The sequence below is a fragment of the Urocitellus parryii genome, chromosome 9, assembly GCF_045843805.1.
Source record: "Urocitellus parryii isolate mUroPar1 chromosome 9, mUroPar1.hap1, whole genome shotgun sequence".
In the NCBI taxonomy this organism is placed as follows: domain Eukaryota; kingdom Metazoa; phylum Chordata; class Mammalia; order Rodentia; family Sciuridae; genus Urocitellus; species Urocitellus parryii.
This window is the reverse complement of record NC_135539.1, coordinates 35,516,208-35,541,602: the sequence shown is the minus strand read 5'-3', so window position 1 is coordinate 35,541,602 and position 25,395 is coordinate 35,516,208. Positions and strand designations below refer to the sequence as shown.

The following is a 25,395-nucleotide window of genomic DNA, read 5'->3' as shown; positions in this document are numbered from 1 at the left end:
AGCTGCCAGCCCATCAAGGGGCAGTCTGCTCCTCCGGACTGAGCATGGCCAGGAACGAGTTGGGCTAGAAAGGCCTTCACCTTCCAGGCAGGTGGCCAGGCAGGTGCCAGCGACCAGCAAGAAGGTCCACCTGACAGCCTGTCAGTCACAGTGCCCACTCGATTAACAACGGAATTGCTTTTGAGCTCACCAGCCTCATTCTCATCTGCTCCTTCAAAGGCCTGGACCATGGAGGAGGGGAGCAGCTGGCTGTGCTTGGGACCCCTCAGTTCCCTGGCAGAAAGCTCGGGTTCACAGGCACCGACAGGTACCTGTCTTCAGTGCATGCACACTTCCACTTCTAAGAGCTAACACATTTGAGGAGCAGTCAACAATCTACTGATAAATGGAGTGAAGAGTCCAGAAGTTCAGTGGTCCTGAGACTGTCTCAAGAAAAGGTGGAGTTTTGTGGTGTCTAGAACAATCCGTGACCCTCTACACCTGGAGAAGTCAGCTTTCCTAGGTGCTCAAGGACAGCAGGGGGCTTACCGTGAGGACAGAGGCCCGAAGGGGGTGCGGAAGCAGGAGACACCCCTCTGTCTCCGTTTTCGGAACGCCTGTTCCACAAGCTTGGCTTCTGAGGCAGGGTCTATTCGCCAGAAGGAGCCCTTCCCAGGTTCCTCCTGGGAGCGTGGGACTTTGATAAAGTAACGGTTCAGAGAGAGGTTGTGCCGGATAGAATTCTGTAGGGAAGCAGGGACAGTCACTGGTCACTAGCATGTCAAGAGCACATATCCCACTGCCCCGAATCTGCATGTAACGGAGCTGCAGGACCAGAGGTGACAGGAATGGATGGCCTGCCCTATGGCTGCCTGGTGACTGTGCCTCATGGGGGACCTCCAAGGGTCCAGGGCAGCTTTTCCTATCCAAATTCCACTCAGGTAAAACCCATCACTGTTCTTTGCAGGAAAAGCAAAACAAAGAGACAAGCCACATGCAGGAGCATGTCTGCCACCCAGACCTGAGTGGGCCTCCGGGGTTCAGAGCTGGTCTTGAGCAGAGCAGCAGATGGGAAATAGCAACCAGGGAAACACAAAGGCAGGACACGGGTCGGTTATGCCTGCTCCAGAGCCCAACCTCCACAAGCGAGACTACAACCAGCACATGACATGACGTGCACAGTGTCCTTCCAAGACGACACAGGACCCCCGTGGGGTAAGCATAAGAGCACAAAGGTGTGGAGAAAGTAACGAGATGCCGGCTGAACCGCGGTGGTGCTGCACACGGATGTCCCCGAGGCTGCCATGCGGCATCCTGGAGGGCACCTGTGAATGGCCTGCCCAAGGCCACAGGCTATGTCCTCGGCCTCCTGCCTCACCTGCCAGCCCTTGTCGGCCGTCCTGTAGTAAGGGTAATGCTTGGTGATGTGGGCGTAGATGCCACTTAGTGTCAGCTGCCGGTCCTGGGCGGAGGAGATGGCCTGTACAATGAGCTGAGCGTACGAGTAGGGCGGCTTCGACTCATCCTGTGAGCAGACCACGGGGTTACCTGGAGAAGGGCAGGGTCCACCCGCCGTGTCTCCTGCTCCTCATCAAGCCACCCCAGCTGGCGCTACACTCAGCCACTTGTGCCCCATGGGAGGAGAAATTAGGTTTTTATCCTGATTTAAGTTTGAAGTTTCTTACCTGCTCAATATATCAAGTCAGTTATCAGATGGAAAGAACCAAGATACAACATTATAAGAAAAAAAATATGTCATTCTTCTCAATGTCATTGTCATTCAAACTCTGAAATCATTTTGTCAGTAGGAGACGGGATAGGGAGGAGCAGGGTGCACGAACCCAAGTTATCACCAGTGGCCAAGTGCATCATGGGGCAGTGCCTCCCGTGCAACCACGTGCTACACCCTGGAGTGCCTGGCTTGTGTCACTCAGGAGCCTCTATCGCCCATTCCCGGTCACTCTGCACATATGAGGCTCAGACCTTGGGGCTGTCCCCGCCAGACGTGTCTGCCTGCTGCTCTGAGGCGGCCTTCGCTGCAAACTCTGCGGCTAGCTGCAAGTCCGAGGTCACATTCTGGACGAACCGGTAGCCAGAGGACCCAGCTCCACGTGGACTGGCTGGGCAGGAGTTGGGGACACTGAAGGGAGGAAAGGACACACTGTGAATTCACAACCCAGGGAAGGAGGAATCTGGGCAGGACAGGGTTTCAGGACCACCCTGGATGGGGTGACAGAACTCACTCTCCTCCTGGAAGTCCCATTACACCACACAATGCTCTCCAACACAATGAAGCACAGAGCCACGCAGTGTTGAAGACAGGACCCTGGAGGGGCAATCCTGTCTTACCCCAGCAGAAAGCTCTGCTCCAAGGCCAGGCTACCTCAAGTCCCGAGCCTGCAGACAGGTCCAGCCTTGCCCAGCAGGGCCCAGGGTGCAGCCTCAGCCCCAGGCAGGAGGAAGACTGAGCTCATGTCTGTGGGAGCCACGGGCTTGTGCTAAGGTGTCCACAAGATGGCACCCCAAGAAAAGGCTCTGGGTTGAGACTGCCAGCTATCACGCAAATAGGGGGACCAACCTGTGTGGGAGGCACCAGGGCCTGGGACGCGGGACAGTCAGACATTACTTTCCTATGCACATAAATGCATCATAGCAAAACTCCACACAACATACGACCACAAGAATGGGGTCCTAATTAGCATAAGTCAGACTCCACGTAAGTATAGCATGTCAAAATACACACTATCGTCACGTGTGCCTAAAGAGAACCAAAAATAAATAGATCAAGCTTGCACACAAACGATAATATGGAATATGTTAACAGGGGGGTATTCATAATAACCAAAAGATGGAAATAACTTAAATGTCCATTAACAGTGAATTGATAATAAAATGTGGTCTGCCCATCGGAAAAAAAACAAAACAGGGAGCACCAAGGGCGGATGGAGCAGGGCACGCTAGGTCTCCCAGGCCAGCCCAGCTCAGCCTGGTCTCCTGCACCTTGCGGCCCCTTCCTCCTGCGTGGGAGCAACAACCCTCAGCTAGACGTGACACCACGGGAGTGGGCTGTGCAGGGCCTGAGCAGCCCTGTCCTCCACGTGTGTCACAACGACACCACGGTCCGGCTCCCCAGACCCACAGTGGCCTGTGCTGCTCTCAGGGCTGTGCTGTGGCCGCCTCCCCTGGTTGACTGGGGCAGGCTCGGCCGATCACACCACATCAACATTTGGATTCTGAAAACAATTTCTTTTCTGAACCTTTGAGAGAAAACTAACTGAATATGGCAAGTGGGTGTAGCAGCCCAGATCAGAAGTGTTCCTGGTCCTCGTCCTGCTCACTCGGGGCCCTGCCTTACTGTCCCAGCAACATGGGCAGACCTGTGATGCCACCCCACCCAGGGCCTGTGATGGCAGGAGGCCAGGCCCAAGAGGGGATGTGCCTCCAATGCCCTTCAGGCACCCAGAGCCCTCTCCAGGGAACCTGCCCTGTGCTTGGCTCCCTTGTCCTAGAAGCTGTCAGAATGTCCCCTCCCCAGCTATCCAAACAAATGTCACCACTCATTCCAGACATTGCCTCTGGGGGCACCCTCCTGCACACTGGAGCCCCTCAGGCTTCAAGCGGGCTGCCCATGGGTCACCCACATACCAGGGGCTCAAGAAATGCTTGCTGGATGAAGGAAGGACAGACGGAGAAATGCCCACACTGACCCAGGAGAACTCGATTCTGGTCATCACCTCTGCAGTAATGAGCCAAGCAGAATTCTGAGGACTCTAATTGGAGAATTCTTACTCTCTGTCCACCTGTGTCACCAAATTTGGTAGAGACAGGCCAACTCTGTGCATGTAGAGACTCTTCTCAGGTGGTGTGTCCGGCCCTCCAGCCCCTGGCAACAAAGTGGCTTAAGGCCTTGGTCACACGGAGATCAACCACCATAAATGAGCTTGTGAGAGGGAGAAACGAAAATAAAACCTTTCCTGAATTCAACTCTGAACCTGAACTCCTAGCACGCAGGTGAGGCAAGGACTTCGCCAGAAACGGTGTCCAAGACCAGGATTTCTTCACGATTCCACCAGAGGCAGCACAGGGTGGGCCCAAGGGGACTGCGATGTGGTGGTGCTGGGCGGCTGCTAGGGACTTCCTGGACACTCCCTGGGACTGGAGCACACGAGACCAAGAGGTGCCACCCAGAAGCACACCTGCTTCGGGAGCCCCCACCGCAGTTCCAGGGATGTTTCCTGAGTGATGGTGAAAAGTGCACCCCACACCCACAAGGGGAAGCCAGAAGCGTTGAGGTTGATGGAGGTGACCCATGGCCTTGGCCAAGGTCGGCTCAAAATGAGGATGGCAAGGGCGTCTCCTGGCTGCTGTGTCTGCTTGGTGCCACAAGTCCTCCTAAGAGTGGCGGCGTCCAGCTGCCATGACACCCAGCGGTTTCTCCTTAGTGCCTGGTAGGGGACGGGTGAGGTGTCTGCTCAGGCCTTCCTGCCCTCCAAGCGGCTCCTGTCTCAATGCATCCATTCAGCCGCCCTCCCCAGAGGGTTGTGCCTGGAACTGCCACCTCGACACAAGGGCCACACCCAGGGGGAGGTGAAGAGATGCCACAGGGCCTGGAAAAACCCAGGGCTGGGAAACTCTGGACTTGAGGAGAGGCTGGAACACAAGGCCCCAGCCAAGAGGGCTTTGGAGCTTGGGAACGGGCTGCTGGCCTAGGGGCTGCCAGGGAGGATGACCAGGGTGTGCAGGTCCACACCACGAGTCCCGTCTTGCTCCACCAAAAAACTCGGACAGCAATTGAAGGGAAAAAAAATCTGAACAAGCTCTTGAGGGGCCATTGGTCTCGGCTCTGCCTGGATGCCAGGCATCATTCCAGGAAAGGCAGACCCGCTGTGCCCTGGGGAGGAGTCGGGGACAGGCCCTACCGCCCCCACTGCCTGGAGGACGGAGTCTACATTCTGAATGGGGTAAAGGCATTGGGCTGAGCAGGACCCAGACCAAACCACCGTGTGGAACAAATGCCCATCGTCACGCTTCCGAAGCAGCCGGGGCTGGAGGACAGGCTCCGGGCAGCTGTAGCTCACCCTCTTCCCTTTTATGGAAAACAATTCCTAAGTCACATTTCCGCTTCAGGCAGGGAAGATCGGAGGCCCTGAGCACGCTCCCCAGGGCTGGCCTGGCCTGGCAACAGCCTGTGCTGGCCAGGACACCCCATGCTGGCCCCATGACAGCCAGGGCCACACCCTGGAGCCAGGTCTGGAAGCTGCTCTGGTGGCCGCCCAAGGCACGCCTGGCAACACCACACTTCTGCGTCCAGGGCACTGGACAGGCTATCGGCCGGATGGCCCTCAGTCTCACTGCAGTAAGAATTCAAGTCGAGGAAAAGAAATCTGACAGACAGACGGCCAGACACACCTGGGCAGCCTGCCAAAGCCAGGATAGGCCTTCTCCAGGCACAGAGCTGCCGACCTCCAGAAAGCCCCTGACAGATGGCTCTACTGGAGAGCCCAAACGGGACCCCGAGAGGGCCAGGGACCCTCACCACTGTCCCCCAGTGCTGGTCCCTGAAGTCAAAGCACAGGCCTAGGGGCCAGAGGGCAGCTGTGCAGAACCAGAGATGGCTACAGTGTGAGAAGTCCATGGGCCCCTGGGATCCCTGGACCCCAGACCCCAGGGGACACAAGGATCCAGTCCATGCCCTAAATGTCTGCTGGGCTGGGGAGGCTGCAGGAAGCTCTGTGTCCTCTGCCCCTGAGGCAGCCCCTGCGGCACCCTTGGGAGGCTCCCTGGGGGAGGAGGCCGGTCTCACCAGCAGAGCCCACTTAAGGCCTGGTCCAAGTCCTGGTCCCCACCACCTTGTTCCTGCGCCTAAAGGCTACCATGGTGCACCTGTCTTCAGACAAGCTTCCACTAGGCAGGGGCCACGCAGAACAGAACAAGGAGGAGGGGACACAGGCGAGACCGCCACATGCCAGGGAGAAGACAAAACGACAGAACAAGACACGGCGAGTCTTCTCAGGGGGAAGAGATGCCGTAGGCAGGAGCTGGCAAGGACGGCATGAAAAGCATATCCTAGAAGAAAAGGCTCCCAAAAATCAAACAAGCAAAAACAACAAAGGGGGCAGGAGAGGGAGAGTGGCGAGGTCCTGTGAACCAGAACAAGAGCCAAGAGGGGACAGAGGCAAGGAATGGAGGGGACCTGGGGATGCCCCTGGGTACAGAGGACAAGAAGGTGGAGCATGGCCTTGCGGGCCCTAAGATGATGTCCTGGAGTCTAGGAAGCACGTCCTCAGCCTGAAAGAACCCTACTGCATGTCTGGCCAGGGGATGGAAAAGAACCCCCCAACCCCAGGTGGGGGAAAGCAGCCAGAACCAGACAGCATCCAACTTCTTACCGTCAACACTCAAAGCCAGAAAAAGGCTTTAAATTCCGAGGGAGAGAGGTTTCCAACCTAGATTTCTCTACCCAGTAAAACCATCCAAACAGGGGAATGAAAAATAACAATCATTTCCAGGCAGGGAAGATTTTTTTTTTTTAAATATCCCTCTCCTGGACCCTTTCCCAGGAAGCGAATGAAGGATGTTTCCCAATAAACAAAGGAGCAAATCAGGAAAGAGGAAGCCACCCCTTGAGTCAGGGAATACCAGTCCGTGGGAATTCCCCAGATTGACAGAGAAGATAATCCTATGGTCAGGGGCCCCAGACCCAGGTCTCGATTAGAGGCGGCAGGAAGGCCTCACAGTGAGACTCATGCACACCCAGCAGAGCGCACAGGAAGTGCCACACTAGGTACACAGAGGACCAGCCAAACAGAAAAGCGGAATTATGAACTCCAAGGAGGGGGAAACAAGGCGAAAGAACAGGAAGGAAATGGCTGGGCATGATGATGACAACACAGCTGTAATAAAGAAATGTCGATTCCAGTGGAACCGAAGAGTAATGCAGCTTTACTGGGAGGCTGGGGTGGGGAGGGACGGTGACATCCTTGATCTTCACATAGGAAGTCCAGTGTGACACCTAAAGCTGAAAACCCCAGGGACAACCACATAAGTCTGTGGCTCAGAGGCACACAGACAGAGCCCAGAAGACGAGTCAAGAGGGACAGGAATAATCTCTGGCGGTGTCCCGGGAAGGGTTTCATTTTTTAAAATGTCCACATTATATAATGTACATGTAGTGCTTCTAAATCTTAAAAAAAAAAAAAAAAGAAAGAAAGAAAAATATAGTGAAAGGACATTTTCAGAGAAAAAAATTGTTAGGACCTACCTTTAAGAATGCCCGAGATTCCTTAAGATAAGTGAATGAAATGCCATAAAATCCTGAGACACTACCTTAGAGGACTGACTAGTCTCTGGAATGCCTTTTGCCCCAGTGAAAAACACCAGCTAGCCCCCAGCTGTTAGCTATTCTCAGACAGGCTTAAGACCCAGACCCGCACACATGCTCAGGCTAAGGATCAGTCCCAGATTCTGTGACTCTGGGCAGGGGCCGGCCTCCCGGGCCTCCAGCAGCCCTGTGCCCTACAGAGGCTCCTGCTTCCCAGGAGTGCAAAATTTGGGACAGGCTACCACTGCGCAGCATGTGCCCCCACAAAAGCACACAGCAGGCCTACCACACAAAGGCCAGACATGGCCCCTGAAAGGCTCCTGCGGTGATCACAGGAGAACTGGGGACGTCCCCACTAACCCCACTCAATTATTCCAGCAGTTAAGAGCCAAAAATACCTCTGCAAAGGAGGGAAAAATAAAAGGAACACAGAAGAGAGGGAGGGTCCCAACCTCTCAGTGTGGAGGAACCCACTTTATTTTCTTCAAGTTTTTAGATGGGGAAGGGGACAAGACGGGCTGGGGCTGGAGAGGCCTGCAGGTACAAGCAGGAAACAGGAAGCTGGAGCCTCATGATCTACAAGTGCCAAGGCTCCCAGGCCAGCCAGGCTGGGTCCCTGCTGTGACTACCCAATGTTTGTACACATTGTTCTTACGGCCAACACTGGACATGCAGGAGGAGTTGCAGCTAGAAACTGGAGCAGGACGAGTCATCTTGAAGGAAGGACCCACGGTTACCAGAAAAACAAAGAGGCCAGGAGTCTCCTTTTCCACAGGCCCCTATCCCAGACCTGCAGTGGACACCTGAGACCTGGGATGGCACCCAGCCCCATGGGAACCTTGCTGTGCCCCCTCCACAAGTGTGGGAAATGTTCCTCTTTTCACCTAAAGGAAGCACCCAACAGCCTGTCTTGGGCCTGCCCCAGTCGCAGATGACTCTGGCACTGGGACCTGCCTGGAGCCCAGTGCGCCCCACTGTGGTGCCCTGGCTGAGTGGGTGGGTGGCACACTACTTGGACACATGGGACAGAGGTACGGGCCCCAGGTTGGCACTACTCAGAATGATGATATGCAGTTTAAAATTCCACTTCTGGAATTTTCCACTGAGTATTTTCAGAATGAACCTGACTTCACTGAGTAATCGAAACCAAGGAAAGTGAAAGCAAGGATGGGGAACCACCGGGCTAACGTCTCTAAGACCCAGATGCACCCGGCAGGTCAGGTCAGGGTGACACACCTGGCGGCAGAGCGCAGCTTGGGCACAAGCACCATGATTTAAGGGGTCCAGACTCAAGCCACTAGTTATGTTATGTAATAAAACCTCCCCAGCGAGGCCCACACTGGGGCAATCCAGAGAGGCCCGGCAGAAGCAGTTTGTAGAACCTGCCCTCTCCCCTCTCCCACCTTCACTTCCTTTGTCTCTTCATCCCCCACCACCGCCTTTCCTCTTGTGTAAATCCAGAGGTTTTCTTAAAGTCTGAGGGCCATGGCTTAGACTGGCCTCTGTTTTTATAAGGCCTGGAAAATGATTAACCCATTCACTCTTTCCTAAAAACACTTCTTTACAAGAAAAAGAAAAGTCAGAGTGCTGCTAAAAGTCGCAGAGTTTATTTCAAAGAGCACTCATTCATTTTCTGGGTGCAGTCCTTCTGGGCAGGACAAACCCCCAAACCACGCCAGCGAACACACAACCACAGGCAGCACAGCCCACCTGGAGCAGGGAGCACCGCCAGGCCTGGGGCGGGGCCGGGGCCTGGGGCGGGGCCAGACCCGGGGCGGGGCCTGGGAGGGGCCGGGCCGGCCGCTGCTCAACTCGGGAAGGATCCCGCAAGCCGCGGCCACCAGGGACCAGTTGAAGCGGCCGGCTCGGGGCCAGCTGCGCCAGGGAGGAGCTGGCTCCGGAGGTCTTCCAGTGCAGCGATGCGGCGGCCAATGGGGAAGCGCGAGGCGAAGACGCACCAAATTAGGAAAGTGCTGGAGCGGTGGCGCGCCCCGCCCGCGGGACCTGGCGGGAGAGCGCGGGCAGGGCATGTTTGTAAACACGCCGGCTCCGCCCCCACAAAGAAACTCAAACTGAAAAGCGCCCTGGCAAGCCAACCCCAAAGCCTGAGGTTTCTGAACTCTCAAGTGAATTTCAAAGCGCTAAGATAAACGGGTGTCAACAAAGGTCTTCTTGAAACACTAAAGGTCCAGACACAGAGCAGAACCCAAGTCCCTAGTCTCACCCGGCGCCCAGGAACCCAGTCCCACACACCTGATGGGAACCCTGGGGGCAGGGACAGGGGCCACTGACCCTTCCAGCTCCAACAGGAAGAGCAGGTTACACACAAACCCAGAGCTGCTACGACCTGGGACTCAGAAGCTGCAGTCAACCAGAGCTTCCCTGAGCCCATCACCACCGGCTCCAGAGAGACGACTCCACACCTGAGCCTTCACTCAACCTTCACCAGCTGGAAGCTATTTTTATTTGGGAAATAATTTTAGTAAGTCTGCTATGTACAAACCCACACATTTCTCTTTCTGAAACAGCTTCTGTTCAGCTGGATTATAAACTGTTGACTAATAGCCCACACCAGTCCCAGGAGGAGGAGTGAGCCCACCCCTCAGGGGTCCCTAAGTGGCCGCATGGTCTGGCTTCCTGTGGACAGGGAAGGCCTTTGCTGCCTGCAGAAGGCAATAGACACAGGCAGAATCAGCAGGTCTGAGCACCTGGAGGCAGGAGGAATGGTCTTGGCTTCCACTCCACCAGCTGATTTAAGGTGATACTGGATCAAGATTTAATTCCACGTGTGGTTCCCAACAGCTCTGTTGAGATGCATGTCAACACCACACACTTTGCCCACTGAGTGTACAATACAGTGGTTTCAGGGACTGACCACGCCACTGTCTGATTCCTAAACATGGTCCTGTCCCACCCCTGGTGGACACCCCTCCCTTCACCCTGACCAGGCATCCACTGGCCCATGTCCTGCCTCTGCCCATGGCGTGTCCTGACCCCTTCGACCAGTAAGAGTACCTCAGGTCTCTGCTTGGCCATGTAATTGCCTATTGTAGGGACAGGTCACACGTCTGCAGTGTCTACACTTTGGGGTCATCTTGAATAGTGCTGCTGTGAACACAAGCTGAGTCACTGCATGGACGTGACAGTGCACTACTGAGTCACCTTTTTGGGAACTGCCAAACTCTCCACAGAGGCTGCCTGGGGTCTCAAGCTATAATTTTTTACCCGCATGGGAACTACACACACAAGTGAATGTGATAGCATGGTCACGAAACGACACTTGACAGCGAGCCCTGGGCTGACTGTCGGGACTGCACACAAGCCAGGTGACTGAAGGGACAAAGGAGGTCACATGCAGAGTTCAGGGGCTGGAACAGACCACTCCAGAAATCTGAAATGGGGTTAAGAAAACACCAATCTCTTGTTAAGTTCCAAGGACTAAGTCCTAATGCACAAGCATCGAACGTCCTTGTGTCAGGCAATTGTCACTTACCATCACCGACACCACAGAGAACTATTAGGGCTGGCTTTACAGATGGGGATATGCCTGAAGGTGCACAACCACTAACAGCATGGCTGGGATCACACTCAGATCCCAGACTTGAACTCTGTGGTGGCCGCCTCCAGGGCCACCCCAAAGAGACTACCCCGTGCTGACTCTGGAAACAGGACAACTCCCATCAACTCCAACACAAGTGACTGGCCTCTGAAAAGAATTCCAAGGTAGAAACTCAGGAAGAATCAGGCGCCCACGATGGAGTAACTGCTGGGGAATCCTGCCCCCAGCGACTGCAGACAGAGGACAACGTGGGGTTCTTGCACAGGCCTCGAGAGGTGCAGCGTGCAGCCCAGAGGGACTGCCGAGTGAGGCTGGCCGGCAGGACGGGGGTGCCGGGTCTGGGGGTTGGCACTGGCTGTCTCTGCAGAGTGGGTTTCGGCATGTGGTTCACAGCATCAACACCCAGTCACACCACTTCCAAACAATACCGGACACTGTCAGCGCCCCTGAGGGGCCACCTCTGCTGCCAATGCAGAAGAGAGGAAGCTGTGGGACTGGCGGGAACCACGGCCACCGCACCCCACTGCACATGCGCTGCACCTTCAGGCCCACGCCTGCGCAGCTGCGAGGGGAAGCCGCTGCATTTAAGGAGGCTGGTGATGGCACACCAAGACCTTTTAAAACTTACTAATCCTGGCCCTCAAGACCACATCTTTGTAGCGTCCTGAATGAGGGGACAGGAGCACATGGAAGGGCCTGGGCTGGGTGCGAAGGCTGAAGGCTGTCTCCAGAAGCACTTGTGTGACTGAGGTGGGGCGACAATGGGAGCTCATATACAAGGGTGCCCCAGAACCTGTCCCCAGGGCTTTACCTCTGTATCATATAATCTAACAACAATTAGTTAATTTCAATCACTTCACAAAAAATTTCCACGAATGCAGTTTAGAAAAACAAAATTCCTCAATTCCTGGTAAGCAAATATTACTTTAGAATGTTTTCAAAGTGATATTGGCCAAATTGCATTGCCGTATTGTGTGTGTGTGTATACAGATATGTACCAACAAACCCCATCGTGATGTAGAATTAATGCACCAAAAACAAATGTGGAAAGAAAATGTGTAAAAAAGAAAAATGTGGAAAGAAAATGTGTAAAAGAAAACAAAAACGTTTTCAATGTTGCTTTGTCTCCCTGCGCTTGCCCCCACAGAGCCTGGCAAGGCAGCGTCAGTCAAGCTGGATGACAGGCGAGCTGGCAGAGACCTCTCCTTGCAGGAGCACTGACAGAGACCCCACCAAGTAGTCACCCGGCCCGCTGCCCATGCCGTTTTGGCAAGGAGTTCCACTTACCTGATGGTGCCGGTTGGGGAAGGGATGGGGCTGACCAGGCTTCGGAGATCCGGCTCCGGAATGTGGATCTTCAGCGGGGAGATCTGAGGGTAGAGTGGCCGGAGGGGAGACGCTGGAGCCTCCTCTTTATGGTACAGAGAAGTGAACTGGATCTTGATGGCTGTGCTGGGGAATCGGAACGTGCACCTGCAACAGGAGGAGAGCAGTGGATCAGGCTCAGGGCCCAGGAAGGAAGCCCTGTCCCAAAGGGGCCAGTCTAGGTCATCGCTGGCCGTAGCCTGCAGTCTACTCTGTGCCTAGGGTGGCACATTCATGCTTTCCTTAGCACACTTTGGAATATAAATGTGGGCTCTTGCTGACATCAGCTCTGTGCGTGAACACAAGAGAGAGAAACCCCAAACACCATGATGCCACAGCTCTTGGGGCTTCCACACAGGCCCAGCCCCTTTACATCCACCAGGCAGCTGCCAGGTGGGGTTCCTTCCCTACCACATGTGGAAAATAACTCAAAGGACGTGACATTTTGTAGAGATTTTATGGATATGATTCCCTGGGGCCACTGGGACGTATAAAACAAGTGTCTTGGGACGGAATAAGAGGTTCACCCTGTGCACACCTGGACTCTCTAGGAGTGAGACTCGGGGGCCCGGAGTTCACAGGGGCTCCGGCTGTCTCACCACCAGCTCTGGGTGGGAACCTGCGGCCCTGGTTTTCCTATAGGACATGGCCACGTGCAAACAAATCCAATCCTGGAGCCCAGGGAGGTGCTCCCAACACCCAAGACCACGCCCGCCCGTGTGCTCAGGTGAAGGCGTGAGTGACAATGCAAAGTTCACAGAACTCCTGCTTATCAAAGTCTGGGCACGTTTACCGAGCACACCTTCTGATTTCTGAACTGAGAAGTTACTAACCAACAACTTGCTGACTGGCATGCCAGTTTAAAAAATAATAATAATAAGGCAGACTGGCCGTGCAGGGACCGGCTATGCTGGCCCCTGGGACAACTCTCTAGAAGAGGGTCTTTGTTGAAAAGTGGATGGGAGGTGGGAAGCTGAGTATCACCCATCCTGCCTCCAGCACTTCGGGCACCCCACCACGACAACCGTGAGACCACGGGCGGGGAGATACCTGCCACCCCAGTGCGGCTCCCAGTCTGCTCCTGACCCTGGATTTTACTCTGGAGCAACAGGGAATCTGCCCCAAATCCCACTCAGATGCAGACCTGGGCAGGCGCCCTTCCATCCAAGATCCTCCTGCTCTTAGCAAACAGTGTTCTAAAAACAAGACTTAAGAGAATGGCGCTCCAGGAGTCCACCCCTGCCCAGGGCCCCGCGTGCTCCCCACACCTTCCCCAGGAGGCCGTCTTCCCACACCAACAGGTGATGGGAACTTCAAACACCAGGCCAGGCTGGACTGGCTCTGGCCAGGGGAACTGGAGAGGGGGCATCACCAGCAGCTGACTTCCCAGGGGTGCTGGGCAACAGGCCACCATGCTGATGTTCCCACATATAAAGCCCAAGGAAGGGGCTGCGGCTGCTATCTGGGGTGAGAAGCATGCCGGGAAGCACTGCCTGGGAGCCTGGTGCTAAGGACGGGAGGGCTCTGCCTGCAGGCAGTCTGCTGCCCCATCTGCTCCCAAGTCCAACCTAAGGCACTTGATGTCATTTCCACTTTTGTTAGATTCCCCAGAGTGGTTTCCTCCATCAGCACTTGGGCAGAAGGGACCACCAGCCCTTGTTCTCAGATGCCTCTGAAGCCTACGGGCTCACCATCCAGAGGCCCAACAGTGTTGGCTCTGGGGAGCCAACATCTGCTCACAGCCAAGTCTGAGGACAGACTACGTGTCCCCAAGTGCAGAAGGAAAAGACGCTGGAGTCAGGGGTCTGGCTGGGCCCCTGCCGATGAGCTGAGCAGATGAAGATGCAGCCCTCTGCGAATGACGGTGAAACGCTTGTCGTGTGTGCCGGTGACTTACTGATGCCAAGCGGAAAGGCATGGGACGGTTCCCATAGACCCTGACTATGTGCCTCCTTCTCGCATTCCATCCACTGTGGCAAAGCTGCCAAACCAACCACGGTCCCCATTTGTCAGCAGCAGGTCACAGTCCCATGCTTGAAGGTCCCTGAACTAACCAGGGACCCCCAGGAACATGGAGGCCAACTAGAAGGAGGATGTGGCTTCTGGCCCACGCCAAGGTCAGGGGCAGATAGGAATCTGTGAGAACGCAGCTTGGGGGTGAAGACCAGAGAGGGTCACGTCCCCAGAGGGGCTCTGGGCGGGGGGGGGGGGCATCTGATTTCCAGGCCCCTCCCTCCACTTCTGGCCTTGAGTCTTACTGGGCAGGAACCAGGGACAGATGCTAGAAGTGGGGTGCGCTGCTCGCGCAGAGCTGGCCATAGGCGACTGCGACAGAACCGGTCCTGTCCTGTTTTTGTTTTGCTTTGCTTTTTAACCAACAGAACTAGAGGGTCTGGGGAGAAGAGCCCACCTCTAAGCACAGTTCCAGTTCAAAAGCTAAGGTTGTACCCAGCATGCACACAGACTTGGATCTTAGTAATGTGAGCTTTTCCAGGCCTGGGATGTTGGCAGGACACTAGTGGCCAAACCTCAGGCCGCCTGGAGCTGCTGGGTGCAGGACGACCCTTGTGGGGACCATGGCAGTGTTCCAGTGGAGCTAACAGCAGGCCTGTTCATGACATGGGCAGTCACAGCTACTTCAAATTCAGCTCCTGACTCACTCTTCCAAGACTGTCAGGGCAGGCAGTGACCTGGAGGGGCAGGAGGAGGGGCACAGGGCACGCTCCCCACCAAGTGCCCTCTGCTCCCTGCGGTCGCCCCGCTCTTCCCAGAGATGTTCTCATGGGTTCAGGGCCCGAGGCGAGTGCGGATGAGCTGCTTTGCAACTGAAGTCTCTTCTGGAAGGTGTCACAGTCTTGCTTAGCCACATGACTCCTGTCCTTCCCTGCTGGGGTCAGCCCACCCACTGAGGAAGGTTCCCACAAAGCAGGTGTCCCTGGAGGCCAGGGAGAGTGCTTCTTAAAACATCCTCACTGACTGTCCTCAAGGCTGGGAGCAGAGTGTGGCCAGCGTGCGGCCCGTGGGGGAACACCAGCTCAGCACTTGGCTGAAAACCTCCACCCTGGATGACGGAGGGGCGGGTGGGGAGGCAGGTGGATCCCGTCCAAGGGTTCCGACAAGAGGCCTGGCCTTGAAGCTGCTGCCAGCCTGTCTGCTCCAGCCGTGGCCCCTTGCCCATCCACTGGTGGCCAGCGGCTCCTGGACAGTGAGCAGACTAGAGCCGCCTTGGTGGGAGAAGACACTGCCGTCGCATTCTGCATGGGAGCTGTGGTGGGTCCTCGTCACAGCTCGACCACTGGGCCTCAGTGACATCGGGCAGGTCACTTCACTCTGGTCCTGGGAGTCGTCAGGAAAGTAAGAGGCACCCTCCTCGCTCTCACTGATCTAAGCAGAAACAGCTCACCTCATTTTAGACACAAAGAAGTAACAAGACGGCAGAGTGGAAGCTCCCGGGGAAGGTGTTAAGAGCACCAAGTGCCCCCTCCCCGGGCTCCTCTTCCTCCCAGTGGAGAGGTGCTGGCTCTCTGTGAAGCCTGGGCTGGGACTTGGACACAGGCAGCCGCAGGACCCCAGGCTCTGTAGAGAAAACAGGACTGACACACTCTGCAGGACCATGAGTCCCCACAGGCCCCCAGGAGCCATGGCTGATGACAGACTCGAATAAACCTCATGGAAAAGACAAGGAAATAAAGCAACCCTCGGCGGCTCCGTCCAGGAGGCAGAGCACGAAAATCAGACATTCCACGAGGCAGCCTCGAAGAATCCCACACCTGGGAGAAGGGCCCACCCACAGAGCTGTGGCCGAGGGGACAGCTGTCCCCATGTCCTTCTACTGCAGAGGGCTGGCCACCTCAAGTCTGGCTCGCAAGCACCATGTTTAAGGCAGGGCCACCCCCCGCTGTGGCCTGGAGGGAGCACTGGGCACTCGCTGAAGGCAGGCCACGTTCCCGCACTGGGTGACCCTTCCCCTGCAGCACCTGAGAGCAGACCCCAGAGACGGGATCTGTGCCTGAACCGTGCCCGGGGCACACGCAAGGGCAGTGCGCAGAGGTAAGTTTCCGCCTGGCCTGAGCTGTCCAGCAAGAGGACAGACTGACAGTAGGAGAAGGGGCTCCAAGTCTCGATCAGGTGGCAGCCACCAGCGACACTACTGAGCCAGACTACAACTAGGAGCAGGTGGGGGCTCCTGCCGTCCTGCCCAGGCCCACAGCTGCAGGCGGCCTCGTAGCAGCCTCCACCCACATGGGAAGACAGCGGGCCCCGCGCAGAGGTGAACTGCAGTGCAGCTCCCAAGAGTAAATCCTGTGGAATGCAGTCACTGTGGGCACTTGGCTGCCTCCTTTGACAGCGAGGGTGACGGTTTTTTTGCTTGTCTGAAAAGGCAAACTGTGACAGAGACTGCTGGCCTTGAAAATGTCGTCTCCTGCCTCCACAGTGAATGCTTTAGTCAGACACACATCCACCCAATAAAGACATTTCTCTGCCTCTCTAGTACCCACAAGATTATGTGCTGTCCAACAAGGTGCAAATGGGCTATGTGTGGCCTTGCAGGGAATGAAGTGTCTTCTCCATGTCTCCTCTTCCCAACAGGCAGACTGTGGGTGTGATGGCAGGAGGCGGAACAGCCACAATGGGTCAGAGTGGACAGTGGCTAATAGTGACACACTAGAAAGTGCCAGGTTATACACCATGTCAGTTCATATGAAGAGTATTATATGATAAGGAAAAACACTTCACCCCTGTCACAAAACCAAGCCTGTAACCTAACTTCAAAGAGTTCAGGAACACGACACAAAGCCCCAGGACAGGCGATGTGCAGAGGCCTCAAGAGAAACACCTACTTTTGCAGGGGAAGGTTTGCCTCAGTGCAGGAGAGTAACCTCTTCCAGCTTGGAAGAGGACCAGGGCTGTGGGGTGAACGGTCACCGGGAACTTAAAAATGGACGCATCATGCTGCCCAACTGCTAGGCAGGTTGCTGTCAGCATCTGGGGACAGATCTGCAGTGGGGACACGGAAGGCAAGCCAGCGGAGATCAGGAGGGAGGGAGAGGCGCACGGTGAAGGAGGGGACAGCACAGACCCTGGGCTCGGATGACCGTCGCCAAGTCCCACGACCCACTGAGTGGCCACTGAGGTGGGTGGTGGTGCAGGGCTTGGGGGAGGAGAGCCAGGTCGGCCTCCCCTCTAACAGGAAGCCGGAGGCCCAAGACGGGGAGATGCAGACAGCAGTGCGGGCGTGGTACTAGGGAAGTCCCCGGGGCGGGCTGGGCACAGTGCGGCTGAGGGACAGCTGTCTGCGGCCCCGTGTGGCTGCTCGGCTTCTTAAACCACATGTACTGATGAATTAGACAGTGAAAGTTGGGCGTGAAAACCTTCCTCAGTGACCAAAGCCTTTTAAAACCCAAGACCAACTCCAGCTCAGTCCCGCTGGCCCCGCCCCCAGCCCAAGCCACGCCCTCCCTGGGCCAGGGGACCTGGAGAAGCAGAGACCTGGGACCTTGGAGGCAGCCCCTCTGACCTGCTGGCGGCAGGTGCTCCCAGCGGGGACTGTCCACAGGGCGCAGGGTATGGGCAGGCTCAAACCCCACCCAGGACCTCTGAGTGGGACATGGGGGGGTCGCTGAGGTGGAAGGCGAATGCCATCAGCCTGCCACTCAAAGCCCGGGATGTGGCAGTGCACCCAGCAGCCCTGGGACAGGTCTGGGACAGAGGAGGGCCAGTCTTTCCACATGAGCCGTAAATTTTTAATTTCAAAATTCTGTTAATTTTATGTAATAAATGAAGCTACCAAGGATGGCATTCTTAAGACATTTAAATCAAAATTAAAACATTCCAGGAGCCTGGCCCAACCTCTGCCCCACCAGACCCTGCTGTGGTGGTCCCTGCACCTGCCCTGGCCCCATGGTGAAGCTTGCCTCACCATCTTAGTATGTCACTGCGACTTACACGTGACATTTCCAAAGTGACACTTGAGAAGATGACACGGTCAGCAAGGGAATGAGAGCTCTGGGGTTTGCCCCAGACCCACCCTGTTTGGGAGATTTTTTCAGAACGCCATATTTCCCTTGATTTCGCAGATCTCCTAGAACACTCCGGGTGCCAGAGACCCACCGAGAGGGGATGGACGCACAGAGTGCCTGCCTGCTCCTGGTGGAGGGCCGATTGCCACTTGGCACCTTGAGCACTCTGAAAACTTGGGGGTTCCTGTGGGTAGTCAAGGAAAGATTCTGGGGCAAGGAGTGGGAAGCACGTGCAGAGAGTGTCTCGCAGGCAAGACAGGCCTGCTAAATGCCACTCAGCGAAGGAACGTGGGAAATGTCCACTCCACGCTGACAAAGAAACCTGCAGACCGATCGCAGCCACGCAGGGGCTCAGCGTCCGAGACCAGACGGAACTGGTTTGAGAAGGGCTATCTGGACACCTCAGGGGCCCCAGGCCATGTGCTGGACGATCCCTCCTCCCTGGGTCTGGAGGCTTCGGTGCCGTGAACATTGCCATGAGCACAGGGCTGTGTGGGCAAGTGGCCAGTGCACATCTACTTCACTTCCTGTGACTCCACGGGACAGGGATGGGACCGGAAACCGCTGGGCAGCACAGGTGTGTCACGCTGGCCTTTCTTATTTCATTTTTTTAAGATACAGACGATAGGAGAATGGGGAAGCAGCCGGCAGAGGACTGGTAACAGGTGCTTCCAATGTTCCGTGGGGTGCAGAGAAGTGTCCTATCCGGGGCAGGGCCAGGCTTCAGGAGGGAGGAGCCCCCAGGGCCAGACCCCACAAAGGAAAAAGTGGTCAGGCCCCAGGACACCCAAGGGCTGGACACAGCAAGCCTAGTTCAAGAGGCCACCAACAGCCCTTCAGGGACTCCATGGTCCCCTGCGCCAGCGTGTTCTGCATACACCAGCCAACGGCTTTCCGGGAGGGGCCCTTTCTGGAAGAGGATCTTTCTGGGAAGTCTGAAACTGGAGCACCAAAGGCACCAGGGTCTCTCTGTGTTTGTAAGAATTCCAAAGAAAAATAAGACCCTCCAGGAAATGGCTTTGAAAGACCCTTTACATGTAAAATCCCACAGCAAAGAATATGACCATCTTAATTAAATGTTTTTAACCCAAAATATCTTCTGTTAAAAAATTAATACATTATCCTGGGCTGGGGATGTGGCTCAAGCGGTAGCGCGCTCGCTTGGCATGCGTGCGGCCCGGGTTCGATCCTCAGCACCACAAATCAACAAAGATGTTGTGTCCGCCGAGAACTAAAATAAATAAATAAATTTTAAAAAAAATTAATACATTATCCTAAAACACTCCCAAAATGAGTCAATGTGGCTGTGGCTATGGCCCCTGTTTGGTGCCGAGAAGCCACACAAAACAGCACAGAGACACCAAGGGCAGAGGGAGCAGCACAGCAAGAAGGCCTGAGCACAGCTTTGAAAAATAAAACAGACTCCAAGCAGCAGGAGCAGAAGCCAAGAGCCTTGGCTTTGGGAAGGCGGGGGACCACTGCTCCTGATTACTGTCCTGCTCAGGCCACCAATAGACAAGGCCAAGATGCTGGCAGAAATGCAGTGGTCCCTTCTCCAGAACAGGGAGGAGGAGGAGAGGAGCAGTGCTTCAAAAGCAGGTGCCTGGGTCATGCCCCACAGCTGTGCCACCTGCCCTCTCAGGAAGGACACCGCAGCACTGTCTCCAAGTCCAGCTGCAGGGAAGCCACAGGAACTTCTGCAGCCTCACTTCAGATGATGGTGGCGCCCAGATGATGGTGACGGGGTGGCCCAGGAATCTGCATTTTTAACAAGAACTCCCAAGGGGTCACCTGCTCTAAAGAGCTTGTTCTTGGGCAAGTAAGTGCCAACAGGGAGCCAGGACGCCTGCCTCTGCTGACCAGCTCCAGGAGAAAGGCCTTGAAGTGTTCTTGAAGATGATCCTGAAGGTCGGAGAGCAGGCTGGCAAGTCACTCTTCCCCACGTCGCCCTGAGGCCACAGGAGGGGAAATCAGTGAGGGACCCGGGCCCAGGGCAGAAGCTCAAGGCATCCTGGCAGGGCAGCCAACAGAGGGGCAGACATGATGGTCGGGGGTGGGCCGTCCTTCCCAGGGGACCACCCCATCCTTCTACAGAGATTTGTCAGAATTAAGACAACGTTCCCCGTCCCGCCGCCCAGTCCCGAATCACTGTGTCTGTAAGTCAAACTCCCAAGCTTTACAATTTGGAAAATCCAATTTGCCTAAAGCACACCAAAGATCGGCCAGTTGGGTGAATGGAGGAGCCATCAAAGTCCTGACCTCCTAAAGTTCAGTTCCAAGCAGAATAAGGGCTTCCAGTGCTGTGGGGCTGCAGAAGAGCACACTGGCCCAGCGCACGGGGGACGCCGGCAGCAGCTGGGCTCAGAGGGCCCCTTTAAGCTCGCCTGCGAGGAGCGGCCCGGGCGCTTTTTCCCTTTTGCCTCTGGGCTGATTTAAAGAAAATATTTTTTTAAAAGTCCAAATGGCTTAATCTAGAGATCTTTAAATGTCACCCACAGGAATTCAATTTAATCGTTACTCATTGGGCACCCATGGACACTGAGAGCCAGACACGGTTCATCTGAAAAGACTCACATCCTTCAAGGCTGGTCTCAAAGGCCACCTGCTCCAGCCAGGGGCCTCCCTGGATCCAGCTCCCTGGCCCACTCCCTGTGCCAGCAGGGCCTCCTCCTGCTAGGGCAGGCTCTCTCTTCCCAATAAACGAGGCTCCTCCAGGAAGCCACCCAACACACCAGGTGGCCCCCCGGGCACGTCTTCATGTGCACACAGAGCACAGGCAGCTGGTGCCCACGGGCAGGAGGCCGCGATGCATTTCTTCCAGGACTTTAAAGTCCATCAGGAGACAAATGTGTGTAAACAGCTTATCAGCACAGGTGGGAGAGGCCAATGCCACACAGGGGCAGTCACAGCCAGGGTGACCAAGGAGAGCTGGTGGAAACTCATGCTGTCTGGGACGCCCCAAAGCCACAGAGGAACTGCCAGGCCTTTCTGATCCTGTGGCATTTAGGAGAATCAGTCAGCCAGAGTCAGAGGACATCCAGCAGGAGGAAAGGGGGGTCTCAAGTCCAAGACCCTGTGAGGCTGAAGAGTCAGTGTGGCCACAGAGGGGTCCCTTGTGAACAGACTACCTCGTGTCACCCGCCCAGGGAGCACTGGGCAGGCTCCTCCTCTGTGTCCTGCTTCCTGCCAGATGAGGGATAAGGAACGAGGGACAAGGGAGAGGAATGGCATGCTGTCCAGGGAGTGCCAAAGCCAGCCCCGGCCCTTGGCACTCAGCAGAAACGCTGCGCTTCAGGGTTCCTAGCAAGACCCAGAGGGTTGGGGCTCAGCGTGGTGACTGGAGGAGCACCTGCCCCAGAGCTGGAGCCACCTGAGTGCTGCAGGGCTCAACAGCTGTGACACTCCAGTCTCTGGACCCCAGGATTATACACAAACATGTCTGAGGATGTCACACAAAGGCTGCCCTCACTCCCTGTGAACCTGAGCAGGCAGAGACAGGACCTTGGGACAAGCCGAAGCTGAAGCTCAGAGCAGCAGGGGCCGTGGGCACACACGGGGAACAGGCGCTGGCTCACTCCCTGGATTCTGGCAACTTCGAGAGGCTTAGGCCTGAGTTTGTCAAAGTTGGCCCAGGAAATGCCTCCAGCAGCCGAGGGCAGAGCGGGAAGGGCCTCTGGGGAGGAGCCCACATCACGGCCAGGCGAGCGGCAGCCCGTCCCCTGCAATGAAAGCAGTAGTGTGCATGGCACAGGAATGTCCCCAGCCAGACACAAGACAAACGCCTGGCTCTAACCTTCCCTCCCGCTACCTCTGGGAGACAGCGGGCGGCAGAGCTCAGAAGTGAGCCCCAACCTTGACTACCCCTCATCAGGAAGGGGAGGTCTTTGCCATTTAAAAACAAGTTCCGCCTGTCCAAACAAAGCGGCGACAAGTCCACAGGCTCAGACAGATACCTCCCTTGCCTCAGCCACACTGCCAGCCGGGTACCTTCCTAATATGGAACACCCAGCCAGGCCCAGACCCTCTCCAGGTGGTGGGTGGGCTCCCCCAGGAGCTGAAACCTGGGCGGGCGGGACAGAGCCCAGGAAGCTGACAGTGAACAGACACAGAGGTATCCGCGGGGACTGTGGAGGCTGGTCCCAGCTGCATTGCCAGTCAGCAGAGAGAAAGCAGGTGCCTGGCCCGCAGCCACGGGAGGTGGCACGGTGGGCCACGGAGAGCAGTCCAATCCCCCACACTGTCCCAGGGCACAGCTCCCGGGCTCCTCTGCAGGGACATACTTCTTCTCATTTGTTGCTACGGCAGAGGGGAGGCCGACGGGGCATTCTCAGGGTGACCTGCTGCTTGGGCAAAAGCTGCCACCGTCCCTTTAGTGGAGGAGAGTCCAGCCACAGAGCAGCACCCCACGGATCCCAGCACCCAGTGGGGGAATCGGAGTCCCAAGTAGGCACGCGGCTCTGGGGACGCCAGCGGTGCACTCCCCTAACTTCATATCAGGGACCCCAATGCCAAGAGCTCTCAGAAAAGAAAGGTGCTGAGAATGCTGGGAACACAGGCCACGAGGCCTCAGCCCGGTGAGAATTATTCTGAAGGACATCTGCTCGGAAAGGGGAGGAGAGACAGAGCCCTGAGCCTTGCAGGTCCCCGAGAGCTGTCCTGCACCCACAGGGTCCTGCCCAGCTGCGGGGAAGCCAGGTCTGAAGGAGCAGGCACAGCACATGGCCCACCAGGCCTCAGCGCGGCACGAGGGCGTTGTGTGGCACTATCAGTAGGTCTCCAACCCATGATCGTTCAGAGGGTCCCTGAATGAAGGGGGTGGGTTTAGTTAGCCGAGAGCATCTAATAACCCAAAACCGCCCTGGGGAGACAGGTCAAGCCAGCGTCTGCAGCAGTGTCATGAACATGCTCTTCTGCGGTGTCTGTCACTCTGGGGCCAAGAGGCAATGGGACCCAGGGACCAGGTACACTTGCCTGGGGCAAGAAGCAGGGGCACTGGGTCGTCCCTCACTGGCGTGCCATTACGGCCACGGTGCCCTGCTGAGGTGCACACCATCTGTCACCTTCATCAGGCTCAGGAGACCAGGCTCTGGTTCAGGATCAAAGTCATCCTCGGTGGAGGCCGGATCTCCAGATCTGGTGCCAGTGCTGGCCTCCTTCTTTTGGTCCCTTACCCGGGGACGGCCTGGCTGTGAGCACAGTTCTCCACAAGGAGCTCCGGCCCGACGCCAGCTCCCTGGGAGACCCACACTACGGAGGGCTGGGGAGGCCCGGGGCCAGCATCAGCCAGGCACTGGGCTCTCCCCAGAGTGGGAGGTGCACAGGTCGCCCCTGGGCTCTGCATCGTCTGCTGCAGGACAAGCACACCTTGTGACACTCAGGTGATCACGTTTCTGAGAAAATGAAAATGTACATGAATGTGCACATGAAGTGTGCAAGTGTGCACCTTTCTTGAGTGTGTGTGTAACTTACATAAGCAGGTGTGGAACAGGCCAAGGGTGTGCATGACGTGCAAGTGGGCAGAGCCCTGTGGCCACGACCTTGGGGACCTGGTCACAGGAGAACACTTCCTAGCCAGGGAAACACTGCCACAGCGCACAGGGCCCTGGAGCACCGGCAGGGACCTCAGAGCACAGGTCTGGGTGAGGATCCAGGATAGTCAGGGGAGAACGAGGCCCGCCACCTTCACCACACACTGGCTTTAAGGCAGCAAGGGACCCAGGGACCCGAACCAAGTATTTACCAATACACACAACTCTCCTGCCCCCCAACCCACTGACCAGTGCAGAACAGGACAAGAACCCTGAGGCCCAGCCACGGCGCCTCTCTACCCACACCCTGCAGCCAGCCAGAGGGCACCCGAGGGTCAGGGGACATGGGAGGCTGCTCTTGGCATCTGCTGCTCACCTGGGCCACATCTAGCTGTTTTCCTTTTGTTGAAGAATTTGTTTATTTTTTAATATTTTTTTTAGTTGTCCACAGACCTTTATTTTATTTATTTATATGCAGTGCTGAGGATTGGACCTGGGACCTCACACACGCCAGGCGAGCGCTCTGCCACTGAGCCTGAGCCCCAGCCCCAGCCCCCTGGCTACGTTCATCTGATCACAATTTCTCCATCCTTCCTGAGAAATCCAGGGAACCTCTAATGGCCCTTTCCCATGTTGCCTGTGCCCTCTACCCTGCCAAGTAGAGGGTCCTTGTCACTCACAAGGACCTATCCTAGAGGTGGGTGGTCGTCCTGCAGGGGCACCAATAGCCACAGCAGTGGTGAGCAAGCCTTCTTTCTTCTTTTTAAGGACTAATTCAGAGAAAGGCTTTTTATTTAGTTAAAAAATATAACTGCAGGGCTGGGTGTGGTGGCGCACACGTGTGATCCCAGCAACTGGGGGGTGGGGGTGCTGAGGCAGGAGGATGGCAAGTTCTAAGCCAGCTTCAGCAGATTAGTGAGGTCCTTAGCAACTCAGTGAGACCCTGTCTCTAAATAAAATACAAACAAAACAAAACAAAAGGCTGGGGACGTGGCTCAATGGTTAAGCACCCCTGGGTCCAATCCCCGGTACCCAAAACAACAACAACAACAACAAAAAAAAAATCAACAACTGCAGTGCCTTCCACACAAAGGCCCGCATGCTGATGAGCTGCCTTGCTGTCCTCTTTTCCCTCCCCTTTCCTGTCACTGGAGATCAAACCCAGAGCCTCACACATGCTAGGCAACTGCTCCAACACTGAGCTGCACCCACGCCCTTCTTATTTTTATTTTAAATTTTGAGACAGGATCTCTTGCTAAGTTGCTGAGGCTGGCCTCCAACTTGTGATCCTCGTGCATTAACCTCCCTAGTGGCTGGGTTTGTAGGCATGCACCTGGCTACTGATACACTTTTGTCTACGGGCAGAGCCAGTGAGGTGTCTCAATGTCCCCATGATGGCACAACGAGGGGGCCCTGCTCGTTTGTTTATGGAATATGTACGCTATACACCCACCGACACAGGCATCACCAAACAAGTGCACTGTCAAGGGAGAAGCTGGGGAACAAATGAGCAGAGGTTCTGGTGTCACCTGCACCCCAGCAATTGTGGTGTCACCCTGAAGCCCCTCAGGAGGTGAAAAACACCAACACCACGATAGGACAGCGAGGAGCGGAGACCCTGGG

General features: G+C 56.0%; 1 protein-coding gene across 1 annotated transcript in view; it reads right to left on the bottom strand.

The window, feature by feature from the left end:
- The window catches only part of Foxk1 (forkhead box K1), a 61,081-nt gene that overhangs the window by 10,229 nt on the left and 25,457 nt on the right, over positions 1 to 25,395 (bottom strand). Inside the window, exons 2-5 of the mRNA XM_026407172.2 lie at positions 12,147 to 12,332; positions 1,963 to 2,119; positions 1,358 to 1,504; positions 529 to 722 (exon numbers count right to left, since the gene is read on the bottom strand). Coding sequence (XP_026262957.1) covers positions 529 to 722; positions 1,358 to 1,504; positions 1,963 to 2,119; positions 12,147 to 12,332 — 684 coding nt within the window. The remainder of the gene's footprint in view (positions 1 to 528; positions 723 to 1,357; positions 1,505 to 1,962; positions 2,120 to 12,146; positions 12,333 to 25,395) is intronic.